At 47.2% G+C, this 27,757-nt stretch overlaps 1 protein-coding gene across 2 annotated transcripts; it reads left to right on the top strand.

Moving 5' to 3' along the window:
• The first annotated feature begins 485 nt into the window (after positions 1-485).
• On the top strand, positions 486-27,757 carry LOC149364150 (proclotting enzyme-like). Of its 2 annotated transcripts, none has more exons than XM_089574142.1 (9): positions 486-696; positions 15,399-15,488; positions 17,285-18,043; positions 20,618-21,160; positions 21,833-21,942; positions 23,330-23,445; positions 23,785-24,035; positions 25,092-25,255; positions 27,177-27,757. In XM_089574142.1, exons 2-9 carry the CDS (start codon positions 15,401-15,403, stop codon positions 27,342-27,344), a joined length of 2,199 nt encoding a protein of 732 aa, XP_089430268.1. In that variant the 5' UTR covers positions 486-696; positions 15,399-15,400; the 3' UTR covers positions 27,345-27,757. The 2 variants fall into 2 exon arrangements, with proteins under 2 accessions (XP_089430268.1, XP_089430269.1); XM_089574143.1 differs by having other exon boundaries at positions 494-696; positions 17,285-17,401.

Below are 27,757 nucleotides of genomic sequence, written 5' to 3' on the forward strand. Positions count from 1 at the left end.
TTTCTGCAATCTGTTAAATTTACCTTCAGATTTCCACCGAAAATTTTGATAGGAATTTAGTGGGCTAGGATGTCGACGGTATTTAACACCAAAGCCCTGCGCTGTCGCCAAGTCGTGGGAATACCAGGATTAATTAAGTTCCCACAAGAACCGAAACAAAGCAAAAAAAAATTCACAATGGCATGCTCGCCCTCTGTGCCTTCCAGAGATCACTGCCGATACAAGCGATGAAGTTCCAAGGCACGCCCGATTCGATGCCTCCCCTCTGTCTCCGCCTCCAAACGGTCGCCTCGGCGCGCAAGGCTTACAAACGTCGCGCCTAGTGCGTCTTGCAAACCGGTAGGGCAGATCATCGTCGCGGCGCACGTGGGCTCCATAACAAAAGCTCATCTCTTTCTCAAGGTTGCCTCCTGGGCATCCTGCTCCTGCGGGCAGTCCCAACCGGTTATGACGTCACCGCATGGACGAAGAAGTCGCACGCTTTCTCAGGGGTCCGCTCGCGTTTCTCCTTCCTCAAAGCCCGCCGTGTGCCCGCGCCACCGGAGCGCAGAGAAGGACGTGCGCGATCCGCTACCCAGTGCTCCCCCGCAGCGAAGAAAGTGCGGCGACGGTTCTTTCCGCCGTTCAACGCTTCGATGATTTGCCGCTGGACGCTGCCTCTACGAAACAGCTGAAAGGATACCACACACACACCGCGTGAGTGACGGCGAATGGCGCCGATTTTAGCACGGAGTCGTCTAGCCATAAAGTAATCAAACTTTGTTGTTGCGTGACTCGGGTCTTGAACGCAGGACAGGAACTAAAAATTGCCGGCTTGGCCGAGAGATATGCTCATTCGAAGGCCTATCAAAAAGTGAAGTGGGAAACTGGAAAGGGCGTGGTATATGAATCCGCAGTCCCGCGTATCTCGTGGTCGATGCTTGCGAGCTCGCCCTGCCCTACGCTTCCCGCAGGAATTATGACTTGCCTTTAATTTCCGTGGGTGCCAGGCCGCAGTTGTTATGTTTAGGTAGTGCATGTAAGAGAAAAACTTGAAGTGTCATTTCGCTATGCCTTTCTCGTACTTGTACGAAGCTTGGAAGTGATGGCCTCTTTTAGGGAAGCAGAAAGCTATACTCAGCACGGTAGGAAAGGTGTTAAGTCGAATATAAAAAGCAGCAAGTCAAATAAAAGGTGCAACAAAAACAAGCTTGACATTCGGTGAGCTGCTTAAAACTTACACTAGTTAACGCTGTAATGCCATATCCAGGCAGGCTGACAGTAGCGCCTCCCTGGTGGCAAACGTCATTTAACATCTGGCAGAGCTGGAAGAGGATCGAAAGGGTATGCTATGTGTAACAGGGGCGTGCGGAAGTCCAAATTATTTTACTTCAATATAGGGGTGAGTACAGCCCTTGTCAAAAGTATAAAGGCCAATGGATTTGCTTCTGGTCCGTGCTGTGTACCTCGCTATCGCCAGCGTCCTGTTGTCAACTTCCACACTCTCCTGAAGGGGACAAGGACATTCGTCCTAGCCCCCCTGAAAGTTACGCCTTCCACGTAGGCTACATGAGCTCCACTACCTGGCTTAGAAACGAACCCTTTGAACTATTTGCATTTGGCAAAGGCTGTACGTGTGCGAGGTCAGAGCGGGTCAGGAACGCGGGTTAATGACATCCTAGTTGAAATCAAGAAGAAATAATGGGTTTGGGCAGGGCATGTAATGCGAAGGCAAGATAATCGGTGGTCCTTAAGGGTAGCGGAGTGGATACCAAGAGAAGTGTAGAATGGACGAGGCAGAAAGTTGGATGGGCGGATGCGATTATGAAGCCTGCGGGATAGGGCGGCCAACAGGGTTAATTGAAGAGATATGGGGAGGCCTTTATCCTGCAGTGGTCGTAGTCAGGCTGATGATGATGGTGATGATAGTCATGAAGATGAAGATGATGTGCGTGCCTGGACTTGAATCTCCATTAAAATGAGGTGAAGAAGAAGAAGAAGAAGAAGACTTGAATCTAAAAGTTTTTCCACGCTGGGCAGGCTGCGTTTAGCAATCCTGGAGGGCAAAATAAGGGACACAGTTTGAGCTCGCCCAAATAAGCATGGCTTAAACAAGAGTCGCAACGCCCGTTAATTCTTCAGAAAGTTGCTTAGCTCCACGTGCTAAACAATAGGAACTTGTGAACTGAGTTCCGTTGAGCTATTCGTCTAAAATTTTAAAGGAGTACGAATAATCGAAATTTTCGGACAGCGTGTCGAATATCCGGCAATTCGATTCGCTGAACGAAACAAATAGAGTGCTTTCAAAGTTATTCGAAGCGATTCGAACACGTGCTGTAGTTTCCGCATAATTTTCGAATAGTCGGCACGAAATTCGAATAAGACACGCCGTAGGTTTCTCTGACGTTTTTTCTGGAAAACGTGATCTATTCAGACGCCGCAAGGCAGGCTACGGCGATAGGCCTGCCGGGATGCATGCTTCAGCGCCGCGACGCGGGCCATTCGTGTGGCGGCGTTCGTAATGCTCATACATGGCCTCTAAGATTGGCGACCTTCTTGCCTGACCTCGGAGGTCACGGCTCCTACGCAGCTCTTGCTCCTCTCAGCTAAAGAGATAGGGCACTAGTGTATTTGCTGTCGTCATATGCAGCAAAACGTAATTTTCCTATGCCTATGACATGACGGTGATGAAGTTAATATACTGGCTTCATGTTTGGTATCCCTCAGTGGAGATCACAGTTGCGTCTTTTCACAGCCGTAGCTATAAATTCGAAAGTTCTAACAGCGAACTGCAGCGCCATCACTACGATTCGCCATTTCGCATGATTATTCATTTTGTACGAATATCCGCACAATTAGCGGATATTCCTAGCGATATTAGATTCGTATTGGATTCGCTTCTGTCACTATGCGATTTGAATTCGATTCGGCTTTTTAGCTGCACTGTTTGTATTTGACCCGGTAGCTAAGCTACAATATTCGTATTCGATTAGGTTTTGAAAAACTATTGTTCACACGCGCCTAAAAATCTGTTATTTACTACTGCCGTCGCAACATAGCCTAACGTAGAGAAAACTTTTGTTGAGGTTATGCCTGTCTAACAATTTTCTCCACCCCTGCGCCTGGACAATAGCCATGTCGCAACTGTCCTGATTCATAGCAACGTTATTGCAAGATTCAAAACAAAATAGCCGTTGACTGAACGCTGCCACGTTCTTTGTCTCGGAATGAAAACGGCTGAGAATTTCGATAACTACCATGGCCAGGCCATTGTATTTAAGCCCCTCCTGAGCTACATCCACTTTGCTCATGCATATAGAGCAGTTTCCACCTGCAACAATCTACGGCATCCAAGATGTTCGTTTCCCTCAGAACGGTCGTGATATAACTGTTGTAAAATAGTGATGCGAGTTAAGCTTGCACTGCGTGTTAATAACGCGCTCTACAATTGCATTAGGAAGTCCACTTCACGAATCAGGCTTCTGTGGGAAGACCACTGTAAGAAACAACCGCATAGACCCTCTGTCCTCGACACGAAACAGATACGTCTGACGTAGCGAGTCTGACTCGGTTGGGCGGGAGCCAGCACTCCTCCCACGGTTTCCCAGACACCATTTTTCATATGTAAGCCTTGTGCCGGCAGGGAGAATGAACACGATAATTAGGAGAAGCCGTTGAGCCCTTACAAATTTTCCCGGCTACTCAACGCTAATCTGCATCAGCGCGCGGTTTGGTCATTTTTAGGAAAAGTGACCGCATCGTTGATTGCGATTTCCGCACGGCGTTCATGTCACGACACTTGAACACTAAAATGTTAGACATACACATTTGAATATCAGACATTATAGAACGCGGGAAGAGCAAAAAAAAGAGAGAGGGGAAAATTAATTATTTCGCAACCCAAGCCCGTATCATTGAACTGAATGTTGTGACGTACTACACTTAATTTCTCTGAGCGACCTCAGCTGCTGAGTGATGCCAAGATAGGGGTATAAATGCGCTGTTTCCGTTATTCGCCGCCTGTTAGGTCAAGCCCCTGTCCGAACGGGTTGTTAATTTTCTCATCATAGATGACATCTTAATTTTGTAGTCCGCTATCATTCATTGCCAATCTGCAAATTCAACATGACGCTACCGCTGTAATCTGGGCTCCCAGAGGCCTTTAATGATTCTTATGGAGCAAAAAACATTTGTCTGATCGCAGGAGGGCGCACACTGCTGCCTAATGCTATTATCACTGTCTAGAAATGTGTGAGTGAAAGTGAATTGAAGTTTCAAACGATGTCAAGCCAGTATTGACCTCAGCCAGTATTGACAATTGACAAGGGATCTGAGACCCCCGCGCACAATGTAGAGATGACCCAAGTTCGTCCAAATTTTATTGCCCAGCATCTGGACCCGTTCCGATTATGCGTAGAAAGCTGTTTGGTACTGTTTTTATTTCGTTCGTTTATTATTCGGGGACTTGACGTGGATTACGGTCGAGGCTTTTTTTATGATTTTAGAAGTTCTTAGAAGTTTTGGTTTAAGACTGTTGCGACTAGCTTTGTTTCGCCGAGGATTGTGTCGTGTTCTGTTTGCCTTGAATGGGCCCCACGGTTGTCATCCCGCTAATTTCACTTATAAACTTGGAGCGTATAGCTTGCAAATTTTTGGACAATTCCCAGCGCCTTATAACGGCGGGAGACAGTGAGATCGGCAAGAATTATCACGTGCGCACCAAGCACACCAAGCACGGCAAGCGACCAATCACTCCTGTACGAGCAGACGACCTCAGACTGATGTTTACTGCGCACATGCTAGCTCTTGCCGATTTCGCAAGTTCTCGCCAGGTTAAGGGGTCATTGAGCGAATTGTCGACGCTCATGCGATGTTTTTAAAAAATTGGGAAGCTGTGCCTGTCACCTGTCAAGCATACCAGCCTTCTTCTTGTAATATTTTCGTTAATTTTCGTTTCGTTCACTTGCCGAACAATTCTTCTGTTAACTGCTTTTCCTCTCTTCATTTACTATTTGTTTAAAGTGTAATTAAAACTCGCGCGTTTTATATTAAGTGTGATTAAAACACATTATATACTCTTAGCATAGCGCATACCTCTACCGCTTACCATGTACCGCGCCCCACCACTGCGCACGCGCTGATTGGTCCGACGCTGCGGCGTACGCGCCGCTGACAGGGACGTGGCGCCATCTGTCGCCCTCGGGGAGATCTGCGCAGGCGCAGTGGCGGCACGTGGTAGACGGCATGCTGTAGCGGTACGCGCTATGCTAAAGGTAACTATTTTTTAGACTTTAAATTTGCTCACTTTTATAAAGTCTCCATCGCCTCAGCCCGTCGAGACTGTTCAGAAACGCAACCTTCATCCTCGATGTCAAGAGTTCTAAATATAGTGGTTTCGCGAATAATATGACATACGTTAGAAGTGACGACGCTTCATTTCACTGTGACCTGTTTTACTTCAGTTAGCGTCTATCACGTGGATACTGAGAGCGTGGGAATCACTTGTTTCATGTCTGTCCAAATTGAACAAAAAAAAGAAATCTTTAAGAATGATTTCCCATTTTCGTACAAAGTGGTATGTAAATCAGGCCGACAGCCGCTTTCTCTCTCTCCCTTTTAATTTCCCTCTCTACCTGTGCTTGAATCATTAGACCCCCTTCGATTAAGCCAGACTAACCACTGTTATCGACGAAGGCAGTTCGACAGAGATAACAAGCAGAAATACAAGCGAAGGTACGGCAACGCTGCTAGTCTTAAAAAGGCAGTACCGGTACGACATAGGATAAGCAGAAATGCCTCTTACGACCTCGCAGACCTCGCATCGCCATCCTCCCACGAGAAACCTTTAACTATACGGCACAGCCACCACCATGCACGTTCGCTCGCGTCGGAATGGTTAAGCACGCGCTGAGCGCTGTCGGCGGCGACAGCTTTGATGGCGACAAGCAAACGTGTTGTTTGGTTGTTTCCGTCTAGCGGCTGGGCACGATAGTTGCAGAAGCGAAGAAAAGTAGCGGCATGAGCTTGCTTGGACGTTCGCAGACGTTGACGACGTGACAATAAGGAAAAACCCGGCAAGGAACACCACTCGGTCGCCCGTGCACGCCGCGGCGTCGTCATTTGGTCGATTACACAACCTGCTAACGACGAACTTCTTGCGTCCGACATTTCCTTCTGCGTGGCGATCTCTGGCACGGACGACTCGTGCCTCAATTTCATTTCTGTTTTATTTAGTTCCATCTGAAGCCTAAAGAAATGAGCAAGTGGAAAGCATGTTCTTTATCCGGGTCACCTGTGATCTCGAGCGCAGTGGCACCTGACGGTTCTTAGGCGCGAATTTATAGCTGTCAGGCAAATTCCAAAGCGTTTCAAATGAGGCAGTTTTGCGTTTTCTTTGGCTTTTTGTGCCTCTACAATGCAGAGCACGTTCCCCGCGCCTAATCAGAGACGATTCGTAAGCGGCTTGCCCTTCGGTTTTTTTCCTGATCTGTTATCTATGGTGCTCACCTAAGCCCTTATAGACAGTACCCGCGGAGAGCGTGACGGTTGAGGGTATCCCACATTAAACCGGCTGGTATAGGAGCGACCAGTACCTTGCACCGCATATTTTCCGGTGTAAGGATGCTGCTTGTAAAATGAAGATTACACCGCGATAGCGCTACAAAGCGTTATGTCACTAAATTCCCAGTAGGCGCACTCCGCTCTGGCTTTTGACAGTGCCAGCAAATCCCATGCAAGGGCCAGACACGTTCTTTGTTAATGCGGAAGCATTCGAAGGCCCATTCAGCCACCAACCCAGCATGGGTGCGAATAGTGGCGGCACAAGACCTGATGACGTCGCAACCAATCAATAGTGAAAGATATTTAGTGTAGTCAGCAGATGATAGACAACTAATATATGATAGTTAAAAATACCCAGGTGATAACTATTTAGCACTAAGAACTAATTAGCAAACACTGATTATTTTTATGGTCAATAGCTATTACGACTTAACATCCATAGAAAATTAGTATACGCTAATTACCAGCCAGCGCAACGTAAATGATAGTTAATTGGCACTAATCAGTACAGGGTGTCACTATCATCAGCCTACTTACGACCACTACACGACAAAGGCCTCTCCCAAATCTCTCCAGTTAACAAATTTCCTTTGCCAGCTGTGGCCACCTTATTACCGCAGACTCCTTGCTCTCATTTTCCGAACTAACTGTCGCCGCCCCCTGCTACGCTTACCTTCTCTTGTTGCCCTACGCATTACATGCCCTGCAAAAACCATTATTTCTTCTTGATTTCTAATAGGGCGGGATTAAGCCTCATTTGTTCCCTGGCCCACTCTGTCCTCTTCTTGTCTCCTAACGTTACACTTACCATGTTCCTTTTCATAGCTCGTTGCGTTCTCCTCAATTTAAGCTTAACTCTCTTCATTAGCCCCCGCATGAGTACCGGTACAGGATACAGCTGTTATATACTTTTCTCTTAGGGGATACTGGTAAACTGCCATTCATGATCTGAGAGAACCTGTCAAGTTCGCTTGTTGTACTTGATCTACTTATCTATAGCACTTAAAAGCGCGTCAAATACTTTTGAATTAACCGCATGCGAAGACCTTAACTTCACCCGGAAATTTTTCCGCTGCCCTTGTACGGTGGTAAGGGACAAAAAGGTCGTTCCTGTTAGCGGTGATAACTCGACAGGTTGAAGTTTTGGGTAAGTTGGTACGACATGTTGAAGAAGAACAGCTACATAAGACAAGACTTAGGGCAGAAAAGTGGACAGTTTTCTCCAAGACCCACTGAACTACAGACCTGCACATATGGCGGGGTCCTATGGAGCAGCGTGCGCCAACTTTAGTTAGCTTATTGGCCGTTGAGGGCGCTCGGTTGACCTGTTCGTCTGCTGTCATCATCATCATCGTTTGCCAATTTGAGCAAGATATTTAATACATTTGTTTCGTCTTCTTCTGCTATCTTAACATCAACGATAAAAATATCCACAATAACGACTTTTTTCGCTCTGGATAAGTATAGAAAACGTCTTTCTTTTTATCCGCTTTCTTTTCGTCAGCACCACCGTGCCTAGCATAGATAAATGGATGTTATTGATTACGTGGACAAACGACGAAACTGCCTTGTTTGAAATAAAATGATGGAGGAGGCCATCTTGTTCAACAGGTATAATGTAGCGCCACGCTTCCCGTAGGTGCCTTTTCCTAGCGGCAAAAGGCATGAACTAGAACATGCGCGCTGGAGCAGTGCCAAATGTGCAGGTCTGTAGTTCAGTAGGCCTTGGTTTTCTCATGTCGAAGAAGAAAAGAAAACGTGATTCGAGACAGGACTTCAGGGCAGAGAAGTGGGTTGTACAAGTGGTAAGCGCCCACTTCCGCCTGTACCGCACACCTATCTGCCCTAAGTTCTGTCTCAAGTAGCGGTTCCTTTCCTTCTTCAACATAGAGAAAACTCCGTTTAATCTTGCGACGCCCCTATGAAGAGCCACGTCGACCGAAGAACAAGGCCTGTCGTTATTGGACATTATCAAATGCGTCCAGGTTGTGAAAACCCCCTGAACAGGTCAGCCGATCGGCTTTTGTTTTTGAGTATATCCGAGCGCGTGTGCTCATTATATTCGCTGAACAGTTCGATTGAGGATTTTACACTTCCTTGCTTGTACGTGGCTGATAGCGATCCGGTTTCCGAATCGGCAGAAGATTTAATTCACCCCTCTGGTTTTCCAAAAGAGGACACCTTTGGGCGAAGCTGCCCCGCAGTTCACAATAGGCATTTTATTATTTTCTTTCTGGCGCAGCTAAATCGAGCAAACCCCTGCTTTAAAAATGAAAAAGAAACGCTATAAAAAGAAAAGGCAATATTTACTCTACTGCTTTTTTTCTTTATCTCCAAATCGACAGCAGGAAAAAGCTGCAGCGACGAACTAGGACCCCGTGGCTGACCCATGAAAAATATAGAGGATAAACGCAAGTGAGCGCCCACACGTGTCACACTTCGCGTGATTTCACTGAACAAGCTTCCTTGATCTCCGACTAAGCAACACCGCGCCATGTACCCAGCAGACTGAGTAGTTGAAAAGTACACCGCAACCACAGCTTCACCAGGACGGCGATATACCGCTCATGATACATTCTATGCACGTCCGCGCATCAGCCTTGACAGAAATTTTTTTTCAGATATCAACAACGCCAGCGAGGATAGTTCATTGAGCAGCTGCTTCCAACTGGTCTACAGGAATGGTATCTATTTCTCTCCGAAAAGCGGCAACTTGAGCAAGTTGTTACGAAGTAAAATTCGTGATCATCAGCGCCCATCCTCTTTCTTCGTCTTATTTCTGCGTCTTTTCGCGCTCTTTCTACGAGTAGTGCCTTCCTCGGCGACTTTTGCGCATAGAGAAGTGGAAAGGGTGCGCCATCTCCACGGTGTGTCCTTCTCTTTATTGCGACCTTCGTTCGCGGTCGTTATGCGGACGAGTCGTAGGTACTCATCGCTCGAGGAAAGTTCCACGAACGTTCTGGGTGCACGCTCTATGTCCCTGGTGATTTGTTTATTCCCTTGTAAGCATCACAGAAGAATTTGACTCCTCCTATCAATGAAGCGCAGTGCACAGCTTGCAATAAGTACTCTTTACAATGCCGTCAGTTGCACGCTGCAGTCGAATACAACTCAAGAACGAAGTGACACATGCCTCTCAAATGAGCCCTCCTACCAATGGCGAAGACCTATTGTTAAGACATCACATCGTGATTTGCCTCATTACACGTGCCGTAGCAGCCGTGGATTCTGCAAGGTGGTTGCCCCTCGATGTGATGAAAGGAGGCCGAGAACCTCCTTCTAGGAGCGTCTGCTGCTTCGTTCCTGAGGTTTATCTGACTGCACGAAGTCTCCCTCTTTAGATTTCGATCTGAACTCTGTACCTTCCCTAATATCTCCCCTAATATTTGATTTTCACCTTAGACTGTACGAAATTACCACTTGCCCTCCTATGAGAGATTCATTTATTCTTATAACTCGTTTAAAAGCCCGGTGCTGGCGAAGGGATTTCCTTTTTCATTCTTTTAAGGCTTCCTCTGCATAACGCATGCAGGCTCTCATTCCCACTAGTTGCGCCCTTATTTCCTCACACTTTCAAGACATGAAACTAGGACTATGATTTCTGATGTTTTAAACAGGTATGATGGAAACCAGATAAAAGACGGAAGAGCAGAGCAAGAGGTAGACTGGACACACTGTCATCCATCTGTCTCTTTGTTGAACACTCCTTTGGCTGGCTTCCATTATGTATAGACTTACCAACTTGCCCCGTAAGCAGTGTTATTTCTGTTTACATGAGGGCCTTTTATCTGAATCGTGACATAAAAAGAGCGAGAAAAAAACTGCATTCAAGTCGACTTGCAAAAAATGGCAGGTGTATACAGCCAAGGTTCTTCTCTTTTCGTTGTCATCTGTTCGCATTTGTTCACGGCTGTCTGCAGCACGATACTATTTATATCATTTGGTTCTTTCATCTATTGAGAGGTGCAAAGAACCATGAAGTGTTCTCTGACTACGAAGGGAACAGTTCGCTTTCGGTTGAAGCCGTTGCAGAATGGTAGCTGTCAAGCGAGCGATCACTGTGTAAGTACACGCAGCCCACATAGTACCCTCAATCTCCCACTTCTCACATTTAGTTACTTCACCCATCCGTCTCCATTGCCGGGTCGCGAATGAAACATGGCTCCTGGCACGGCTGGCTGGCCGGCCCACCTGCCGGCTTGCGCAAAAGCCGCCCGCGTAGCCGAAGCGGAACTGATTTCCATGGAGAAGACGCCCCCCGTCAGCTCCCAAGGGACAGATTAGAATAGATTGCGCGAGGCGATGCTTTGAAACGAGCCGCCACAGACGAGGCCTTGGCCTTTCTCCGAACAGGCAGTGTTCGGCTCTGCTGTTCCGAGGCCACGCGAATGACTCGGCTACGCGGAAGGCAAAAAGAGGCGAAAGATAGCGAGGACAGAGCGCCGCGTACCTGGACACTTTTCTGAGAAGCAGTGCGAGACCGAAAGCCTGGAGGAAATTGGCTACGCCAGTGTGGCCATAAGTTGATGTATCAAATGGTGAAATGACTTGTTTTCGGTCGCTACATCACATTTGGTGCGCACAGTGGCGGGAACTATTGCCATGCTTGAGAGCGAGCTGAAGCTGCAAACAACTTCTGTAAAGGCTCCAGTTCTTTCAAACCTGCCTCCCTTTTACAGCGCTAGCTGTTAAAGCCAAGTTTCTCGGACAGAGAGTGTCTGTCGTTATCGTCGTCACAAAAAAAACGTCTATGCAGTCCAGCGTGGTCAGGGGAAAGAGGAGTAAGGAGTCAGCCCTCAAGGGGTGCCAGCCCATTGGACCGTGATCACGTGGCCACCCCTAGCACATGGCCCTACGTCACCTGTCTCCCTTTTACAGCGCTAGCTGTTAAAGCAAAGATTGCCGGGCAAAGCGGGTCTGTCGTCGTCGTCGTCGTCAAAAAGCGTCTGTGCAGTCCAGCATGGCCGGTGGAAAGGGAGAATAAGGAGTCAGCCCTCAAGGGGTACCAGCCCATGGGAACGTGATCACGTGGCCAACCCTAGCACATGGCCTTACGTGAACTTGGGAAGGGGGTAAGGGAGGGGCACGTACCCCGCACTGCATCTAGCAGGGGCTAGAACTTTTGGTGCGTAATAGTTACCGCGGGCCAGCTGGCGCTGGTTTTCCGCATTAACACTTGTGTAATTGTATTCAATATTTTCGCCATCTGGGTACACCGAAAAAATGCTAAGTATCAAGGGCCGACGCGAGGTCTCCAATTAGCAATTTCAGCAATTTCTCCCTTCGCACAATGGTCGAGGAAGGCAGCTTATGAGCTACATAAAACGCCGATTTCGCTTTTAGAGCGAAAAGCTCTACTCCTCCCATGCCGAGCCTGAAGGTCAACTGGCTCTTAGATTTGACCTCTAAAGGGAGGCGCGCCGCATGCGCAAAATCACGCGTGACAGGTGCCTCGATCTTGTTCTTCATCGACGCCACAGCTGCCCGCTTGGCAATCATCTCCGCCGCTGCGCTGGCGGCTGCTCGGCCGCTCCTCCTCGCCATTTGTGGCATGTGATGCGTCACGTGATTCGTTCTTGCACTTGGCAGTCACGTCTGCCGCTGCGCCAACCGCCACTCTGGACGCTCGCTCTTGCACTTGTGGCACGTGATGAATCCCGTGATCTGCTCTCAATGAAACAATTTCCTCTCGCTGAAGTCTTGAAACAATAAAGATTAACCCAAGCTAAACCGTGTCTAACCATGCTTAACAGAGCTTTCGCTAAGTATATCCTGGCTCAGCTAAGTTGAGCCACAGCCACTTTTTTGAACTACCGTAATGTATTCCTAGACGATCGTGCTTTCTTAAAATATCTACTTCTAAGCAGGAAATAGCTGAAACTCTTGGCAGTGTAGATGTTTTAAAAATGTAATACGGGAGCTATAGGAGAAGTAAGGGAAACACAGGATCCTTACACTTACATTTGCACTGTGACGAAATTTGGAAAATAAAAGCAACAATAAACCCTGAACTCTACGTGCAGATGCGTTCTTTTTGTGGCTTGCGGAGCCTGGCGTAAATATATAGACACGTGGAAAAACCCTCAAGAATATACGAGAATGACGCCAAGCATCCGCAATATTCAAGCAAAACAGGTTTGCTGATAGCACCGATACATGTGCTGCCTTGTGAGTCGGGGCCATTAACCAAGCGAAACAATTGAGGTAGTGGAGAGGGTGGTGGGATGTAGAGAAGCAACGGAAACTGAATCGATGAAACATGTTTACCTGAGACGTGAGCACCTTTTGCTTATTGTTACTTCGAGTATTGTCTTGCCTTAGGCTGTAGCCTCTACAATGCTAAGTTCGTTGGGCGTCACCGCATCATCGTCATCAGATGTCGAGACAGTGTGAGGTGGTCGACTGCAACCCCACTCATGGTTCGGCGGGTCGGCGCCAAACAGGGGAGTGCGGTACCAGATCATTAGTTTCTATCTCCATGTCGTGTACCGAAATGCATGTCGGCGCCTTCACTCTCCCACCCCGCCCCATCCGACGTACACAAAAATATAAGTGCCCTACACCTGACCAACGGCTGCTAACAACAGATGACGTTAGCAAGTCCCCTTCCCTTCACTCGCTCAAATTCTTCGGATGTGACTCATTTTTCCTTTGTCATAAGGACGTTTCTAGTCTAGTAACGCCGTTTTTTTCTCACTCCCGCCAACGGTCCTTGACGCCAGCTACAACAAACTGTGTGCATGTGAATTGCTACCAGCTAGCGAGCAAGCAGTGAGGTTTCTGTACGAATTATTCGCAAGAACATCGCGCCTGTGTGCCTTGATGGCACGCGATAAAAAAAAATCTTTGTTTTAGTAAGGCGTTAATTCTCATCAAGCTTCACTTTATCTGCGAAAGAAACGAAGGCCGTCTGAAAATTACGAATCGGACCGCGACGTACGCGCCTGGCAAGGTAAAACAAACTTTACATTTGAAGAAGATCGCCTTTGGAATTTAGGTGATGAGGTTCAAAGCTGCAGGCGTCGATAAAATTTGTTGAACAAGAAGAAAGTTTCGAAACTAGGTTGAGCGGCCAACAGTATGCCTTACGCAAGCAGCAAAAAGAGAGCAACAAATAAAACTTTTGAGCGTCGAAAAAAGTCTTCGCCCTTAACGGTAACGAAAGAACTGACCAGATTTCCCTCTGCACCGGGCATTCCATGGATGTCTCGCCCTAAGGCCATCCATTACGCACACTCGCGCAGCGAGTAGATGCTTCACATGCGCGCCTACTACGTGTCTCGACTCCTATATTAACCTCGTACTTTCCTCGGACATCTCCGAAACGCCCAAGGATGATGTCTGCGCACGAAGTCTCCAGGGTTGTTTTCTTTCCAAAGGCCTTGGACGCCGGCTTTCACTGCGAGAAAAGACGCACAAAAAAAAAGCCTCAACTCGGCTCCCGGCCCCTAATGGATGAGCGCTGAAAGAACCCATTGCAATGTTGGCCTCAGTATGCGTCTCCTCGAGGTGATTAGCGAGTGCACATTTCATCACGGCCTTTCGAAAGAACCACCGCAGTGCCTTCCTGTCTATTTGTCTTGCGGCTGCAGTTTGTTAGCCGCAAAAAAAGGGAATGTGAGTGCAATGGAGTAAAAGGCCGAATTTTTCCTTGCGGCCAATCAGTGATAGACAGCCAAGCTGAGTGTGGGAGCGGATGTCAGCATTTCCATGTGTGACGTCATATGGAGCACTGGACAGATTCATATGGAGTACCACCGACATGTGAGCTAGTTGATACAACATCTCGGGAAAAAAAACTGCGCTAAAAGACGACTTATGCAGAATAGACATCACAAGCGCTAACTCACTACTGAGCGTTATTCACAAAAACGCAAAATATGTACATGCACTGAAGAACAGTAAACACAATACAACAGCAGAACAGAAGAAATGAATGAAGCTCGTCTAGATATGTCAACTCCCTTTTATACAGGATAACTGATTTGTCTCTGTGGTAGTTTGTGTTTTCACTGATACACCTTATAATGTTTTAAGACGAGAGCGTCAAAGGCTCTGTCCGTTAGAAAATCCGTTGAAGGTGTAGTCGGCGTCGGCGTTGTTAGCAAGAAATTATGGGAATGACTCTAGCAGGTGGTCCCCAGAGAGCGACCTAGGTGGCAGGTGGGCACCCTAGGTCACGTGACCTTGTGGCGTCATCACAACCTTCACACCGGATAGCGAGCATACTACCCACCGTCGCAGGTGGCAGTTAATTTAACGAGTGGTCACTCGGGAAGAGAAACCTGTGCCGCACAAAGCCCACCGCTGGCAGCACCTGCCATCGCAGGGCTATGGCGCATCGCTTAACCGCTGCACCACTGCGCCAGGAGGGGTACGAGGACTCCCAGGGATCTATGAATATTATGTAGAGAGTGACGTTCTGCATATATGGGGATTAACTTATTACGCCATCATGTCATAGCCTAAAGGCGGAGCTTAACTCTACCCTCCAATTTTTTTCTCAGTGTAGACTGTGGGCTTGGCCTGACAGAGCACCAGCACCAATAATGAAATATGAACGAAACTTCTCTTAGAAAATAAAAAGAGAATAGTTCATAGACAAACTTGGATTCATAACGGTTCAATTCGAGCAACCTGCCAAGGTTCTGACTTCCAGTCCTCTCGTAGCCTGATGCATTGCCTGTATAGTGCAATAGGCGTGATCCCTGATCGGCTTAATACCGAACGGAAAAACACAGCTGTAGCTGCTAAGGCATTGGCCTCAACGTGCCATCTTACTCACTATTCTTGTAGCGATACTGTGATCTCATTCCTCAAACTAAAGCGCGCTTCCCATTGTTTCTGTCTCTTTGCAGTCATGTTGTTCTCCCACCACCTATTTATTGCCATTTTCCTGGGCGTTGCCCTGTCCTCCTTATTCCAAACACCTGCTGCTGCACAGAAAAGTGAGTGTTGTTTTGGGCGTTCAAAGAGGTTTCTTTTTTTTTTCTTATACGAGGTGTTTCAACGCACACTTTCAATAATTCTCAAAAGTGTTTTTTTTTTTTTTAATTAAATATATGGCTTTTTCAGCACAGTATTACTACCAGTGTTGGCGGACACCATAAAACCGGTGACTCATCTTAAGCAGTAAGCTCCTTAACTAATTTTTGCCAATTAACTTTTTAACTAGTAGAGTTAGGTGCGTAGTTTTAATTAGAGACTTGTAGCCGGTCGTTAGGAATAGCCATATCAGTTTTTAGAATTTCAAAAACGCTATTATCCTTGGCGCTGTCGCTCGACAAAATTTGGCTTTCTTTTTTTACAAGTTACATGCACTGGAGAGGTTGCTTTGTTTGCATGCTTTTCTAAAGGGCATGTATTTTGGCATTATGTAGCCAAATTTTGTCCAGCCAACGCACCGAGGATAATCGCGTTTGCGAAATTCTAAAAACTGATATGGATCTAATTGCAACTAGGCGCCTAACTGCAGCAGTTAAGAAGCTAATTATTAAAAATTAGTCAACCAACTTGCTACTTAAGTCGATTCACCGGTTTTTTGGTGTCCGCCAACACTATGCTAAAAAAGCCATATTTTTACCTCAAAACACTTATTTCTGAGAATTATTGAAAGTGTTCCCTAAAACACCTGGTCTATACTCAAGAGCAGCAATCCGACTGCACACGAAGGCAACATAACAAAAAAATATTGTGTTTTCAATTTATTTTAACGTTTTATTTATTATTGCCAATTCTGAGCTTTGTCTGCGAGTGTGCAACAGCGAGCAGTGATTTCTTTTTCTCAGACGAATTTTGGACTCTTTTTTTATGCAAAATAGGCTGCATTTTTTATGTCAAGTAGCGAACACAGTAAATAAAATTTCTCAGAACAGTGAGCCTAGCAGCACGTTCTGCAACATTTTTGTGCCGATAGGTTTTCTGACCAGGAATAATAACATATTTTCCGCGTCCCTAACGTCATGTTCATCTTTGAAACAAACAATATGGATTCCCTGATCCCTGAAGTACTCATTAGATAGAATTCCGGTATCTTGACGTTACAGTTTCCGACTATTCTGAGACACTTTTCTCTATGCTAATAGCACAGTTACCATTGCTGTTATCCGTTGCAAACCAGTCTAATTGTCTTTATGCAGACTTACATAAACTATTAATATAGTAAAATGAAATTTCTTAAGAGAAATCGTCAGTGGTGCCTGTAACAGTTAAGTACGTTACGTTTTGCCCATTTCATTTGCTCGATAGCTCATAACAGTATTTTAAGTCTTAGTTTCTAGTTTTGTTGTCAAGCTGGTTCACCGGACTATAGGCTTGAGGGGAAGGTCAGAGGGCTTTCGGACTCAGAAGCCCTCCCGGGAAGGTATCTGTCTTCGCTATTAAATAACGTTTATTCTCTATCTCTTTATCTAAGTCACATGAAAAACAGAGTACCGGCGGGTCACGGCAGCGGTATATCAAGTACTAAACTAGGGCGTGGCAGTACGGTATCGTGGAAATGATATGATTGGGAACCTTGGCAATGGCAGATGCCTGCTACCGGCTTGACAAACCGCGTTTTTACACCTGAATGACATCCCAATTTTTTAGAATTCAACTTTGTCAGTCTTCTCTAATTTGAATACACTACCCAACATAGTTGACTTGACGGACGCGGCGATTTGCTTTCATTGCATTGCAAAATCATTTTCCTACAGCGATTTTGCAAGATGCTTCCGTTCTTTTTTTTCCTTCATGACCACAGGCTTATTAGGAGCAGATGCCCAGCCGAACGAAAGTCGACCGCCTGCGAGGGTAGAGCGCTCAGCAGCGCTCAGCGACGATGACCCTCCGCCAGCCGCTGCTGAACCGAGGAAGCACAGTGAGTTGAACTCACGGGCCGAGCATGCGCTCAAAGCACAGCCTAGAAAGGCGCGGCAGGCGCCACCTCCCGTCGCGGTGGGATGGTCCGAATACCAGACTCAAGGGGGCACCTTCCAGCAGTCCTGGTACACGGACGGATCGGGCCGCTGGGCCCAGCGTACGGAGCAGCAGGTCGTCGGTAGCGATCAAGCCATAAACCAACGTCGCCTGACGCCGACAGGGCCAGCAATCACTTGGATTACGGGAGCCAGCGGCCCCCTGCCTCCGGGAGCCGCTGTTCCTCCAGGATTGCAAGACGCGCTTACAAAGATTCTAGTCGGGGGAGTGCAGCCGGTCAATCCGGCAGCACCGGGACCCCAAGTGATACCAGTGCCGGCAGTGGGAGCAGGACCGGCGGGCCGAGGAGCGCCCGTACAGCAGCCATACCCAGTGGGTAGCGATGCTCAGCTTGTGCCTGGTGCTGGAATCCCAGACACTGCGGCTTCGGTTCACGACGAAGCTACGCAAGATATTAACGGTCCGGAGAGGTCTCACAAACCTAAGGGCAGCCCAGGTGACAAGAAAACGGGCGAAGAAAAGTTGGTGCTATCCTTCAAGCAGGCGGTGCCCCCGAACGAGGATGGAGACGAGAAGGACGAAAGTAGGTGGCGCTACTAGCGGGTGTTTGGGAGTACCTGCTGCTCACTCGCTACGGCTGCTGTTTGGGCGCATTACCTCGGTTCTGGGCTAGGGGCTTCGGGAGGAGCTAGCTGCACGCTGCTTCTGCTTCTGCTGCCGCCGCCGCCTCTACCGCTTTCGCTTCGCCATTGCAGTTGCACGTGGGCGCGGGTTGTAGCAGTAGAAGGTTCGGGTGAAAGCTTTCTAAGGATGGTATGGCTTGTTTTGAGAAAAAGACGCTTCTAACGACCACGCCTCTCGTAATCAGCAGCTCATCATTGCGACAAACGTTGAAGAAAACAAAACAAAGTCCATTTTTGCGAAGAAAATGAGAGATGTGGTATTTCGAAGACAATGTTCGGCAAGACGCTAGCTCACCTCCCTTGAAGAAAAATAACACATTTACATCCCATCGAAGATAAAAGATCACAATACTACTTGCCCATGCAGTCTCCTTCACATCTGACGCACTCCATGTCAAATAGTTTCGGACAAAAATTTTGAAAATTAGAAAAATGTAAAGTGCTTTTACTGAAATGTCGAAGATAATGGTCCATTCTTCTGATATGTAGCAAAATCTTTCTTCTAAAGTGTTTCCATCTAACGCATCGAACAGTTAAGGCTCCCATAGAAAAACAAAGGGTAACGTTTTTAACGGAAGCAGAAACGTTTTTTTTTTTTTTAATTCAAGACTGATATCGGATGATCTGCGGATATATTGATTGGTACAGTGAAGTCTTACGCTATATTAAGAAACTGCGTTCATCCAAGGTTTCCCGCTCAAAAATTCTTTTGTCCAGAACTGTTGAGTATGACAAGGCATCAGGTTTAACTTAATTGCTGCTAACAGTGTAAACATAACACGGCAGAGGTAACTGCCACAGCGCAATGCGTATGCATTCATCGTTTTGCAAACATTAAGCTAATGTGTAGCGCACTTTCCATACGCTCATAATAAAGCCTCTTTAAGATGCAACCGTCAAAGGTCTGTTTTATAATCAATAGTACCTGGAATGCCCCTCAGTATTTGTCACTTCAACCTCCATTACGATAAACCTAAAGAATGATTAGAAGAGTCAGGCTTTTCGTCCCCATCTGTACAAACAAACGGCAGTGTTATAGTCGGTTACATGTCAAGAAATATGCGTCTTTTCTTCGTCAAAGGGCCCCCTTCCAAGCCAAAGGCGTCGGCCATTTCGTACGAAGTTACTAGGGTCACAATGCAGGGAGTGACGTGACAATGTATGGAGGGGACTGTTGCCTTTCATCTTCCCTCCCTGCACTGTCATGCCGTCATGCCAGCAGACTCATGAAAATCGGCCGACGCCAGGGGGGTCCTTTGACGGGGGAAAGCCGCTTCATTAGTGAGCTGTATCCGACTGTAGCGACAGTATGGGACGAATTCACGCGACGTAACGGGGGCCATTTTGTGGTACAGCGAGGAGCGCCAGTGGTGCAAGGTGGAGCAGTCCGCGATAGGCCGGTTATACATGCGCGCGGCCTTCTTCCGTGATCGTGCCACAAAATGGCGGCCACTGTGATGTCGGTGAAAGTTCCCTATGCCAGTTTCTCGAAAAATACCTAGAAGGAAAGCTGGCACCACCGTCCATGCGAGTTTCTTAAAGAGCACTTCATCCATTGCGGGAGTGCCGGGAAGACGATGTTTCTCTATTTGGCTGAACTAGTGTTGGGTTAAACACGTGGATTCTACCTCCAAATAAGCAGCTTCGCCGCTGTGTGCCGCGATGCTCTCCTCTGGCGTGAATGGCATTGTTTTACACCTGCATCTCGTTATAATAACGTTGAAGAGGCCCGGCTATTACTTGGTTATAGCCGTAACTTCGTTACAGCCCGTATTGACCGAGATTCAAGGGGAATCGTCATTCCATCCTTATATCCGTTATTTCGTTATAAACAATTTCATGATGACGAATTTCAACTGTTAACAGCACACTTTTCACTTTTTTTTGTAAATTTAATGTTAAGCTGCTACGGAAACTTTTACAGCATTTCTTCAAGGTTTGCCGCAGGAAGAGTCGTATTGTTATGGCTGAATCCATGTTCTGTGCGAAACACTGCCACAAAAAGTATGAAACCTCATCGTCCCGGCATTTCTGCGCCTCTCCATGGCGGGTGAAGTGCGGTTCCACCTGTTTTGCCTCTAGGTAATATCGAGGAATTCTATGCCCTATACCCCACATGCCTCCCTTTCCTACACCACTAAGTGTACTCATTCCTCAAGTTCACCCAGACAACATGATCTCAGAGAGCCCATTCTAGGGACAGCTCCCTCATTAACCCATATGTCCTTCATTCCCCCATTCCAAGCTTTGGCCTCCAAAACGAACACATGCTGAAGACGGCTGTCACATTCCACCAGGAGAAACAACTATCACTGTGAAACTAAGCGTCGCATTTCAAATAGCTTGAATCAGAATACACATGACATGACATTGAAGGGCATATTAAACTGCGGTCGCAAACACCCTTATGTACCTCAGCATGAAGAATAAGCTAGCGGCCAGCGTTAAGAAAGCTTTGTCTCGCCTGCCTCCAGGAGTGCCCCGAATGCCCCCTTGGCAACGTGGAGATGACTTTGGGCCCCCTGGCCATCGCGGTAGAGGACCACCGGGCCACCGCGGAGGACCACCAGGCCACCGCGGCGGAGGACCACCAGGCCACGGAGGAGTTCCACCCGGCCACGCTAAGAGGGGTGGCGGCAAGAGGGGAAAAGGTGGTGGAGGATGGGACTACGACGACTTTCAGGAAGGCCGTGGAGGCCGAGGTCCCCCACGCGGTGGCGACGGCTATCACGACTACCCGTACGATGACGAGCGACCACCCCCGCCACACCACAGGCCACCGCCAGAAGAGAGGCCGAGACCGCAGCGACCACCCCAACGGCCACCTCCAGAAGAGAGGCCAAGACCGCAGCGACCTCCTCCGCAGACGCACGACCAGTACGAGCCTCCGCAGCAGAAACCACCGCCACAGAGACCCACGCCACCGCTTCCCTACGACCCGAACGAGCCGGAGGAGCCGCCAGAGGATGTTCCCAGCCTGGGGAACCCGTCTCAGAATCTGCGAGATTTGCAGCCGCGTAAGTAAAAACGTAGGATTTGGTAACTTCCAGGCGCAGACAAAGTAGAGAATGATCGCTTCTTCACTGCTTTCTCTATATGGAGCTAATTAACACACCGAAAACAGCGAGATGAACTCAACACTCTCCACCAGCAAGGCTCTGGATCAGAGAGACGTGCATTTACGAACAAAGACAGGGAGGTTGGCCTGAGTTAATTCTATGACCTGCTACTCTGCACTGAGACGAGAACAAATAGGGTTATAATGGCTGACGACGTGGATATAGATAGCAAAGCACGAATGTAAAGAAATGCATGATCAATGCGCCTGATCAAATGAAAAAAAAAACACAGAAAGCAGTTGACCCTTAAGAGCACCGCTTCCGCTCTCAATGAGTTAGAGTGAAGTATGAGTGACCCACTTTCTACTTATTTTTAGCCCTCGTGAGCCAACTGTTGGTGGGTGTTTAGCATACTTTAATTACCACAAACAGCAGCCTGCTTTCCTTTTTTTCTGCCGATCTTCTCCGTTTCTTTCAGCAACATACCCTTCACTGCCTTCTTCAGAGAAAGAGAATTGAATATATATATATATATATATATATATATATATATATATATATATATATATATATATATATATATATACTGTATATATATATAACCTTTGATCTCGATTCTTGTCACTGCAGTGTGTGGAGTCAGGAGTCTGGCGTTTGCGGAAGACAAGACCAGTGACTACCAGACGGTGCCCTTCATCGTGGGCGGTAATGTGACGTCCCACCGGAACTGGCCGTGGATGGTACGTAAAGAGTTGTTCGGTCATCGCGGCGTAACTTTTCACGGAATCCACACCCCCCTCGCTTATTGACGCTGGCTTACGTCACGCCTTTTTGCTGCCTTACTTCACACACGCTAACCGGAGAACCACTTGCGTAAAGCGCAGTTTTGTCTGCTATCATCTGCGGCTGACGAAAGCACCGTCTGCAGACAAACCGTCATAGCTAAATTGCGCTGTTCTAAAGAAGCGTTTTGTAGAAACAGGACCTGCCTTCCACCGGTGGACGTGCAGAAGGGTACAGACACGAGAGGTGATTAATTATTTTACAACGATAGCTATGTAGGGGAGGTTTTCCGGAACTCGCGCCCGCCGTGCCTGTTCCGTCTTTGTCCGCGTTATATTGGCTCTGCGTTTTTGAACCAACAGTAAACCCATCTTGAAGTCTTGTAGAGACTTTGCTGATGGCAACTGCTTGCGCCGACAGCGTTCTCCATACTGAAAATGCGGCAATGCTGCTTTGCCGGCTAATTAGCAGTTAAACCCCTATAGAGTACGTTACGATAAAAGTAGAAGCGGAGATGAACTCGCTGTAACGCTTCCATCTCAAATACTCAACGTTGTTTTACAAAACACAGCAACATATTGGGTTTGGCTTCGTGACACAATCGGCCGTGTGTTTTACACTCCTCCCTGCCCCCTTCGAAATAAAACTGTTTTATGAAGTTATAACTATTCAAGAGTTGAGTTCTCCTCTGGTGCAAGTGATTTCCTACAGCGGCAACTTTACCTCGTGCCTACAACTATGCTGGCGTCATGCATATCATGCAGCCCATGATCCACACATACAAGTACTTCCGCGTACTGCCGCAATTATGCGCCCGCAGCTGAAAAAAAAATTAAGTACTGATGGAGGTCTATGTGTGCAGAGCGTTGGTTCAGGCTAGTGAGCACTTCAAGCCAGCGTTCATAACAAAAAGGAATACCCGTTGACGAAGAAGCGAGAGTACAGGATGTCTGTGTATGCGGCAAAAATTGAACTTTGTTTTCCGAAATATGAAAAGAGTGATGACACTTTCCAAAAGAATATTTTCCATCTTAGCCTCGTGTTATCTCAAAGTAAAATAGCGTGTATAGTTAGCTTCGGAATGATGCAAGTATATCAACCACCCATATGGCACTACAATCGTTCTAAAATCACGCTTTTTAAAGTACAATAGAGGTTGATGACTCGGCATGTTGATAAGCGTAGACGGTGAGCTTAAGCTTCAAAACGCGTTGTTTCAACCCAGATGTCACAAATAATCTAAATAGGCTTCAGGTGAACACACATGCTTTGATCTGTTTTTCTTCCTATATTTCAGTTTTGGGTATATATCTGTTATTCTTACTTCCCTTTTTTTATTCCTAGGCCAAACTGGAAGTGCTCAATCCAGACGAGATAACGTACAAGTTCCTCTGCGGAGGAAGCCTTATCAGCGCCCGCTACATGATCACCGCTGCCCATTGCTTCAGCCCCATACCAGAGTAAGGGTATTTCCGTTGTACCGTGTCATTTCTTATTACTCCCTATTGTCCTCACTCGTGCAAGAACTCGGTCATTACCAGGAGTACGGGACAGCACCCAGCCAGTGCCGCTAAGCCTAGACCTGTTGAGTACTCTTCTGCTGTCACTCAGTCATTCTCGAATGTCTTGCGTCACGAATTATGCCAAAGCGCTATTTTTAAATGTTCATTGTCAGTCATACGCCGCGTGGTGGCAGCCAAGGGAACTAGAAGCGCTTATCTCGAATTCGTGGTAGTGGTTTTCAATTAGTTTGGCCCGGACTGAGCTTCAACAGCTAATCCACCCTCGTCCGTCCGCAGGCGTCCGCAGAACTACCGCGTCGTGTTCTTCTCCCCTCGGCCGGGCTTCACCCTGGAGCGCATTGTGGAGAAGATCGTGATTCACGACAAGTACAACAGCTACTCGCACTACTATGACATCGCGGCGGTGCGGTTCAACCGCGACCTGCTGAGACCCTTCATGCCGATCTGCTTGCCTACGCCGTCATTCACTGGACGTAGTCTCGCCGAACAGGAGGCCTACGTCATTGGATGGGGCTCCACCAAGTTCGGTAAGTGTGCTCCTAAATTTCACCCAGAGACAGATCTACAGCTCACAGACACGATTCGAAAAAAGCGAGATATGGGATTTTCGATGCAAATGTGAGCCCAGCATCAACAACCTCGAGTCCAAAGCCTTTTCGTTTTTCTCTATAAGGCCATTTTTCTCCAATGTCTCTGAAAAGGGAACGAGCATGAACAACGCAAAGTGATGTTTCCATAGTGCATAGTACCGGAATGTTTATCGCACCTCTATTTATCAATCTGATGAGCTCCTAATTGCAGTAAAGTGAACTGAAGGAAATTACTATAAATACCTCACTGCTATGACAATTAGCCTTAAATGCCCCGGAACCCATGCTGGAACACTGACGTGCTAGACGTCAAACATCAATAGTTGTGGCGAACTGGTTGTATTGCGGAGGCCATCCTTGGAGCACCTGAAAACAGCCATGTAGGCTCGCTTGCGGATCCTCTGAAGTATCGGCGAGAAAGCAGCGGAATCGATATAAGAAACGCCATTATGCAGATGTTGAGGTTGCTCTACTCACCATCTTATTCACTAGGAACTGCGGCTTAGGAGTGGACCTTCTTATTTTGAAGGCATTTGACATTTTCTGAGGCATCCGGAGAGAAACAGACGTGCCTTTTCGCCTCTTTTTACACAACCGCACGGAGTGCGCTCTTCTTGCGACTATGAATGTTCAGCCACAAAATAGTGGTGACATTCTGGGAAGCAGTTTCCAGAAATATTTAATGCGTTGTGTTACTTCCCCAAGCTTATTTCCTAGTCCAAAGGTTATTTCAACTTATTATTTGCTGTAATTAATACAAACCTGATTCGGACCTTTCCCCTAGCCTTAAAGGGCGAGGGTTTCTCATGCCCATAGGTGCCCTTTGACAACCACTGGGTAAGCGGTCATCATTCTTACCGGCAAAACGTGTCACGCGTACCATATTCTACTGTGCTTTCTGCTCCTGAATCGACTAGGCATCGCAGCTCACTCCCACCGAGCCATCGTCATTCCTTGTCGCATGCACTGAATTTTGCTTCTTTCTGCCGACAGGTGGACCCAGCAGCAAGGAGTTGCGCGAGGTGACGCTGCCGATCTGGGGTAACGCTGAGTGTAAGAAGGTGTACGATCCGCTCAACTCGCAACACATCGACCGCGGCATCACGCCTGAACAGCTCTGCGCGGGTCGCAAGGAGGGAGGCGTCGATGCCTGCCAGGTGAGCGATGCTGATTTGGCTGCACGTTTATTCGACCGCCTTTGATGCTGCACAGTAGGGAGCATTTCGCGCCGCAGCCCAGAAGCTAATTACTCAACTGCCCTGACGGCTGTCCTTGGAGTAACAGCCGTAGGATCTTTCACGATAGGATATATTCGAGAATGTGCTGGAAGGTTAGAGGCTGGACCATGTTGCCGAAATCTGAGCGTTTTTTTTTTTTGCAGTGTAGTTCAAAAGTTCGATGCCTCATGTTATAACGTATAAATGGCTTATTTCCAGGACCAGTTTTGATAAAGTTTCCCAACAGTAAAACCATTTTGTTTAGTCCTGGAAAAATTCAGAGAGAATTGTGACATGCACCTTGAAAGCACTGAACAAAAAGTTCCTATTTTACCCAACTGTGAAAAATTTGGGCGCAAGCTTCGGTTGAATGTGATCGGGGAGACTCTGATCAGTTTGAACTCCAGAAACTGTCGACCATGACCATGGCCTGATTCGTCGCATCAGTGAATATCGGCTATTGCAACTGCTGAAATGCTACACATATCCATGCAAACCGTTAGGTTCATTATCCCCGAGAAACAGTGCGCGCACAACCTTTCAGCCAGTTGGTGCCTAAACGATGGTGCAAAAAAAAAAGGCGTCTAGTAGACACGAATGTTTAATTTGCAGCATTTTCACCGAGATCGCGCCAATATTAAATAAATAAATAAATATTCGGAAACTACTTCTGACGGTCGGTGAAATGTTGTTCCGTCAGTGTAATACTGAGAAAAAAAGAGCAGTTTATAGCACAACACTGAGTTTGCAAGACCAAAGAAATCCTAGCCCACAAAGCCAGCCGGAGAACTTATGGCCACCGCGTTTTGGCATCAAGAAAGTATGGTAATTACGGGCTATCTTTCAGAAGGCCAGTCATCGCTTCATTTCACTGGCCAATCAGAGGGCCACTCAAAGGAAGCGGTGAAAGAAAAGAAAAGGATAGAAAATCTGAGATAACGGGTCCTCCTCTTGCTATTCAAAGCACTTGCTCATATGGTTGTAAAGACGACGAATGTTTTTGAAATTTTGGGTTCCGGAGTCTAGACCACACTTCCTTCCTGTTCACCACAGCTTACGCTACCTGATTATTTTCTGTTTCCAAACCTGAAATAATACTTTGAAGGCTTGACAATATCTGAATGTTCTTCAAGAGGCTGCCGAAGCGGAGAAGTTTTTCAGTGCCGTGGTCAACTTTTTTTTTTTTTTTCGGAATGAATAACGAAACTCAGACGCAGTGTGCCAAATGCATGAAACTTAGAGGTAAATGTCTTCAGTAAATTAAATGTTTAACTACTCTAGATAATTTTCACCTTGGCCACATCGAAAACATTATAGCACCCCTAGTATTCTGCTTCCTTGGGCCGTCTGTAGCAGCGCGTCGTTTCCAACCTTGGAAGGACAATGAGGACCACTCCATTCAGTTATTCTTCTGAGCAAATATGGATTCGCTGGCTCTTTCTGGCAATGTTGACGTTTGACCGGCGGTAAAAGACGCATTTATCGGCGAAAAAATTGCATTTCAAAATCTTCCAACCAGTCGATTCAAACTCGTAGCGTTCTTACTGAAAATGACGGGTAGCCACGGCTTTGAAGTGAATGAGGGTGCAGCATAGCCTCTGGGATCCGCGCCAAAAAAACGATGTCAATGCATGCATTTTACTTCCGTAATCGGCCGCAGATGGCGACACCTGTATTTCGCTTCTTGGTCTTTTATAACTTATAAAAGCTCCAATTTCCGTGAGAGTGGTCTTCTTGTGATCAGAACGCAGTACTCTGTCGAAGCAAGCCAACACTTGTATTTGCCTTCAGTGACCCTTTAAGAGTTTCCAATCCCTCGCAAACCAAATGCTTCGAAACCTCACCACCTGCTTACTCACAGGGCGACTCCGGAGGACCCCTCATGGTGCTCGACGAGCAGAAGCGGTGGACTCTGGTGGGCATCGTGTCGTTCGGCCACTCGTGCGCCAGTCCCAACTTCCCGGGCGTCTACACCAGGACGGACTCTTACCTCGACTGGATACGGAAGAACGTCAACTTCACGGCGTGATCTGTGGATCCAGTCGTGTGATTCCTAGGATATTTGTAATTTTTAATGGAAGTGAGCGCACCGTCGTGCTCTGAACATTGCGCTGGTCGCACATACATTGGAGAGTGTCAAAAGAGGGTATAGAACTTCTCCGCGGTCGTGAGAGAAATAAGAATAATCTGAGCATGTCCACTCTGCAGTAGTCATGTTCATGAACGTTCGGCGGACTTTGAGTAGTTCTTAGCAACAGTGTATGGAAAGTTCACCAATAGTCAACGGGATGTCCTGAACGAGTCCAGGAAGAAACGTGAGTAGATTCAGATCGGCAGTTTTCTTGTGCCCACAAAACGCGTATGCGTCACCAGTGTTTACTTCTAAAGTCATAAATAAGGCGCAAATGCCATTGCATTACGAGGAAAGGGGGGGGGGGGGGG

This window comes from Amblyomma mixtum, chromosome 2, assembly GCF_055824585.1.
Source record: "Amblyomma mixtum isolate Tamu chromosome 2, ASM5582458v1, whole genome shotgun sequence".
Lineage (NCBI taxonomy): Eukaryota > Metazoa > Arthropoda > Arachnida > Ixodida > Ixodidae > Amblyomma > Amblyomma mixtum.

What these genes read in the sequence shown, in the direction of transcription:
- LOC149364150 (XM_089574142.1), top strand. Translation starts at nt 15,401, where the DNA reads ATGTTGTTCTCCCACCACCTATTTATTGCCATTTTCCTGGGCGTTGCC. An exon ending in TCTGCGAGATTTGCAGCCGC is followed by an intron (nt 21,161 to 21,832) that starts GTAAGTAAAAAC and finishes TTGTCACTGCAG; the next exon opens with TGTGTGGAGTCAGGAGTCTG. An exon ending in ACCGGAACTGGCCGTGGATG is followed by an intron (nt 21,943 to 23,329) that starts GTACGTAAAGAG and finishes TTTTATTCCTAG; the next exon opens with GCCAAACTGGAAGTGCTCAA.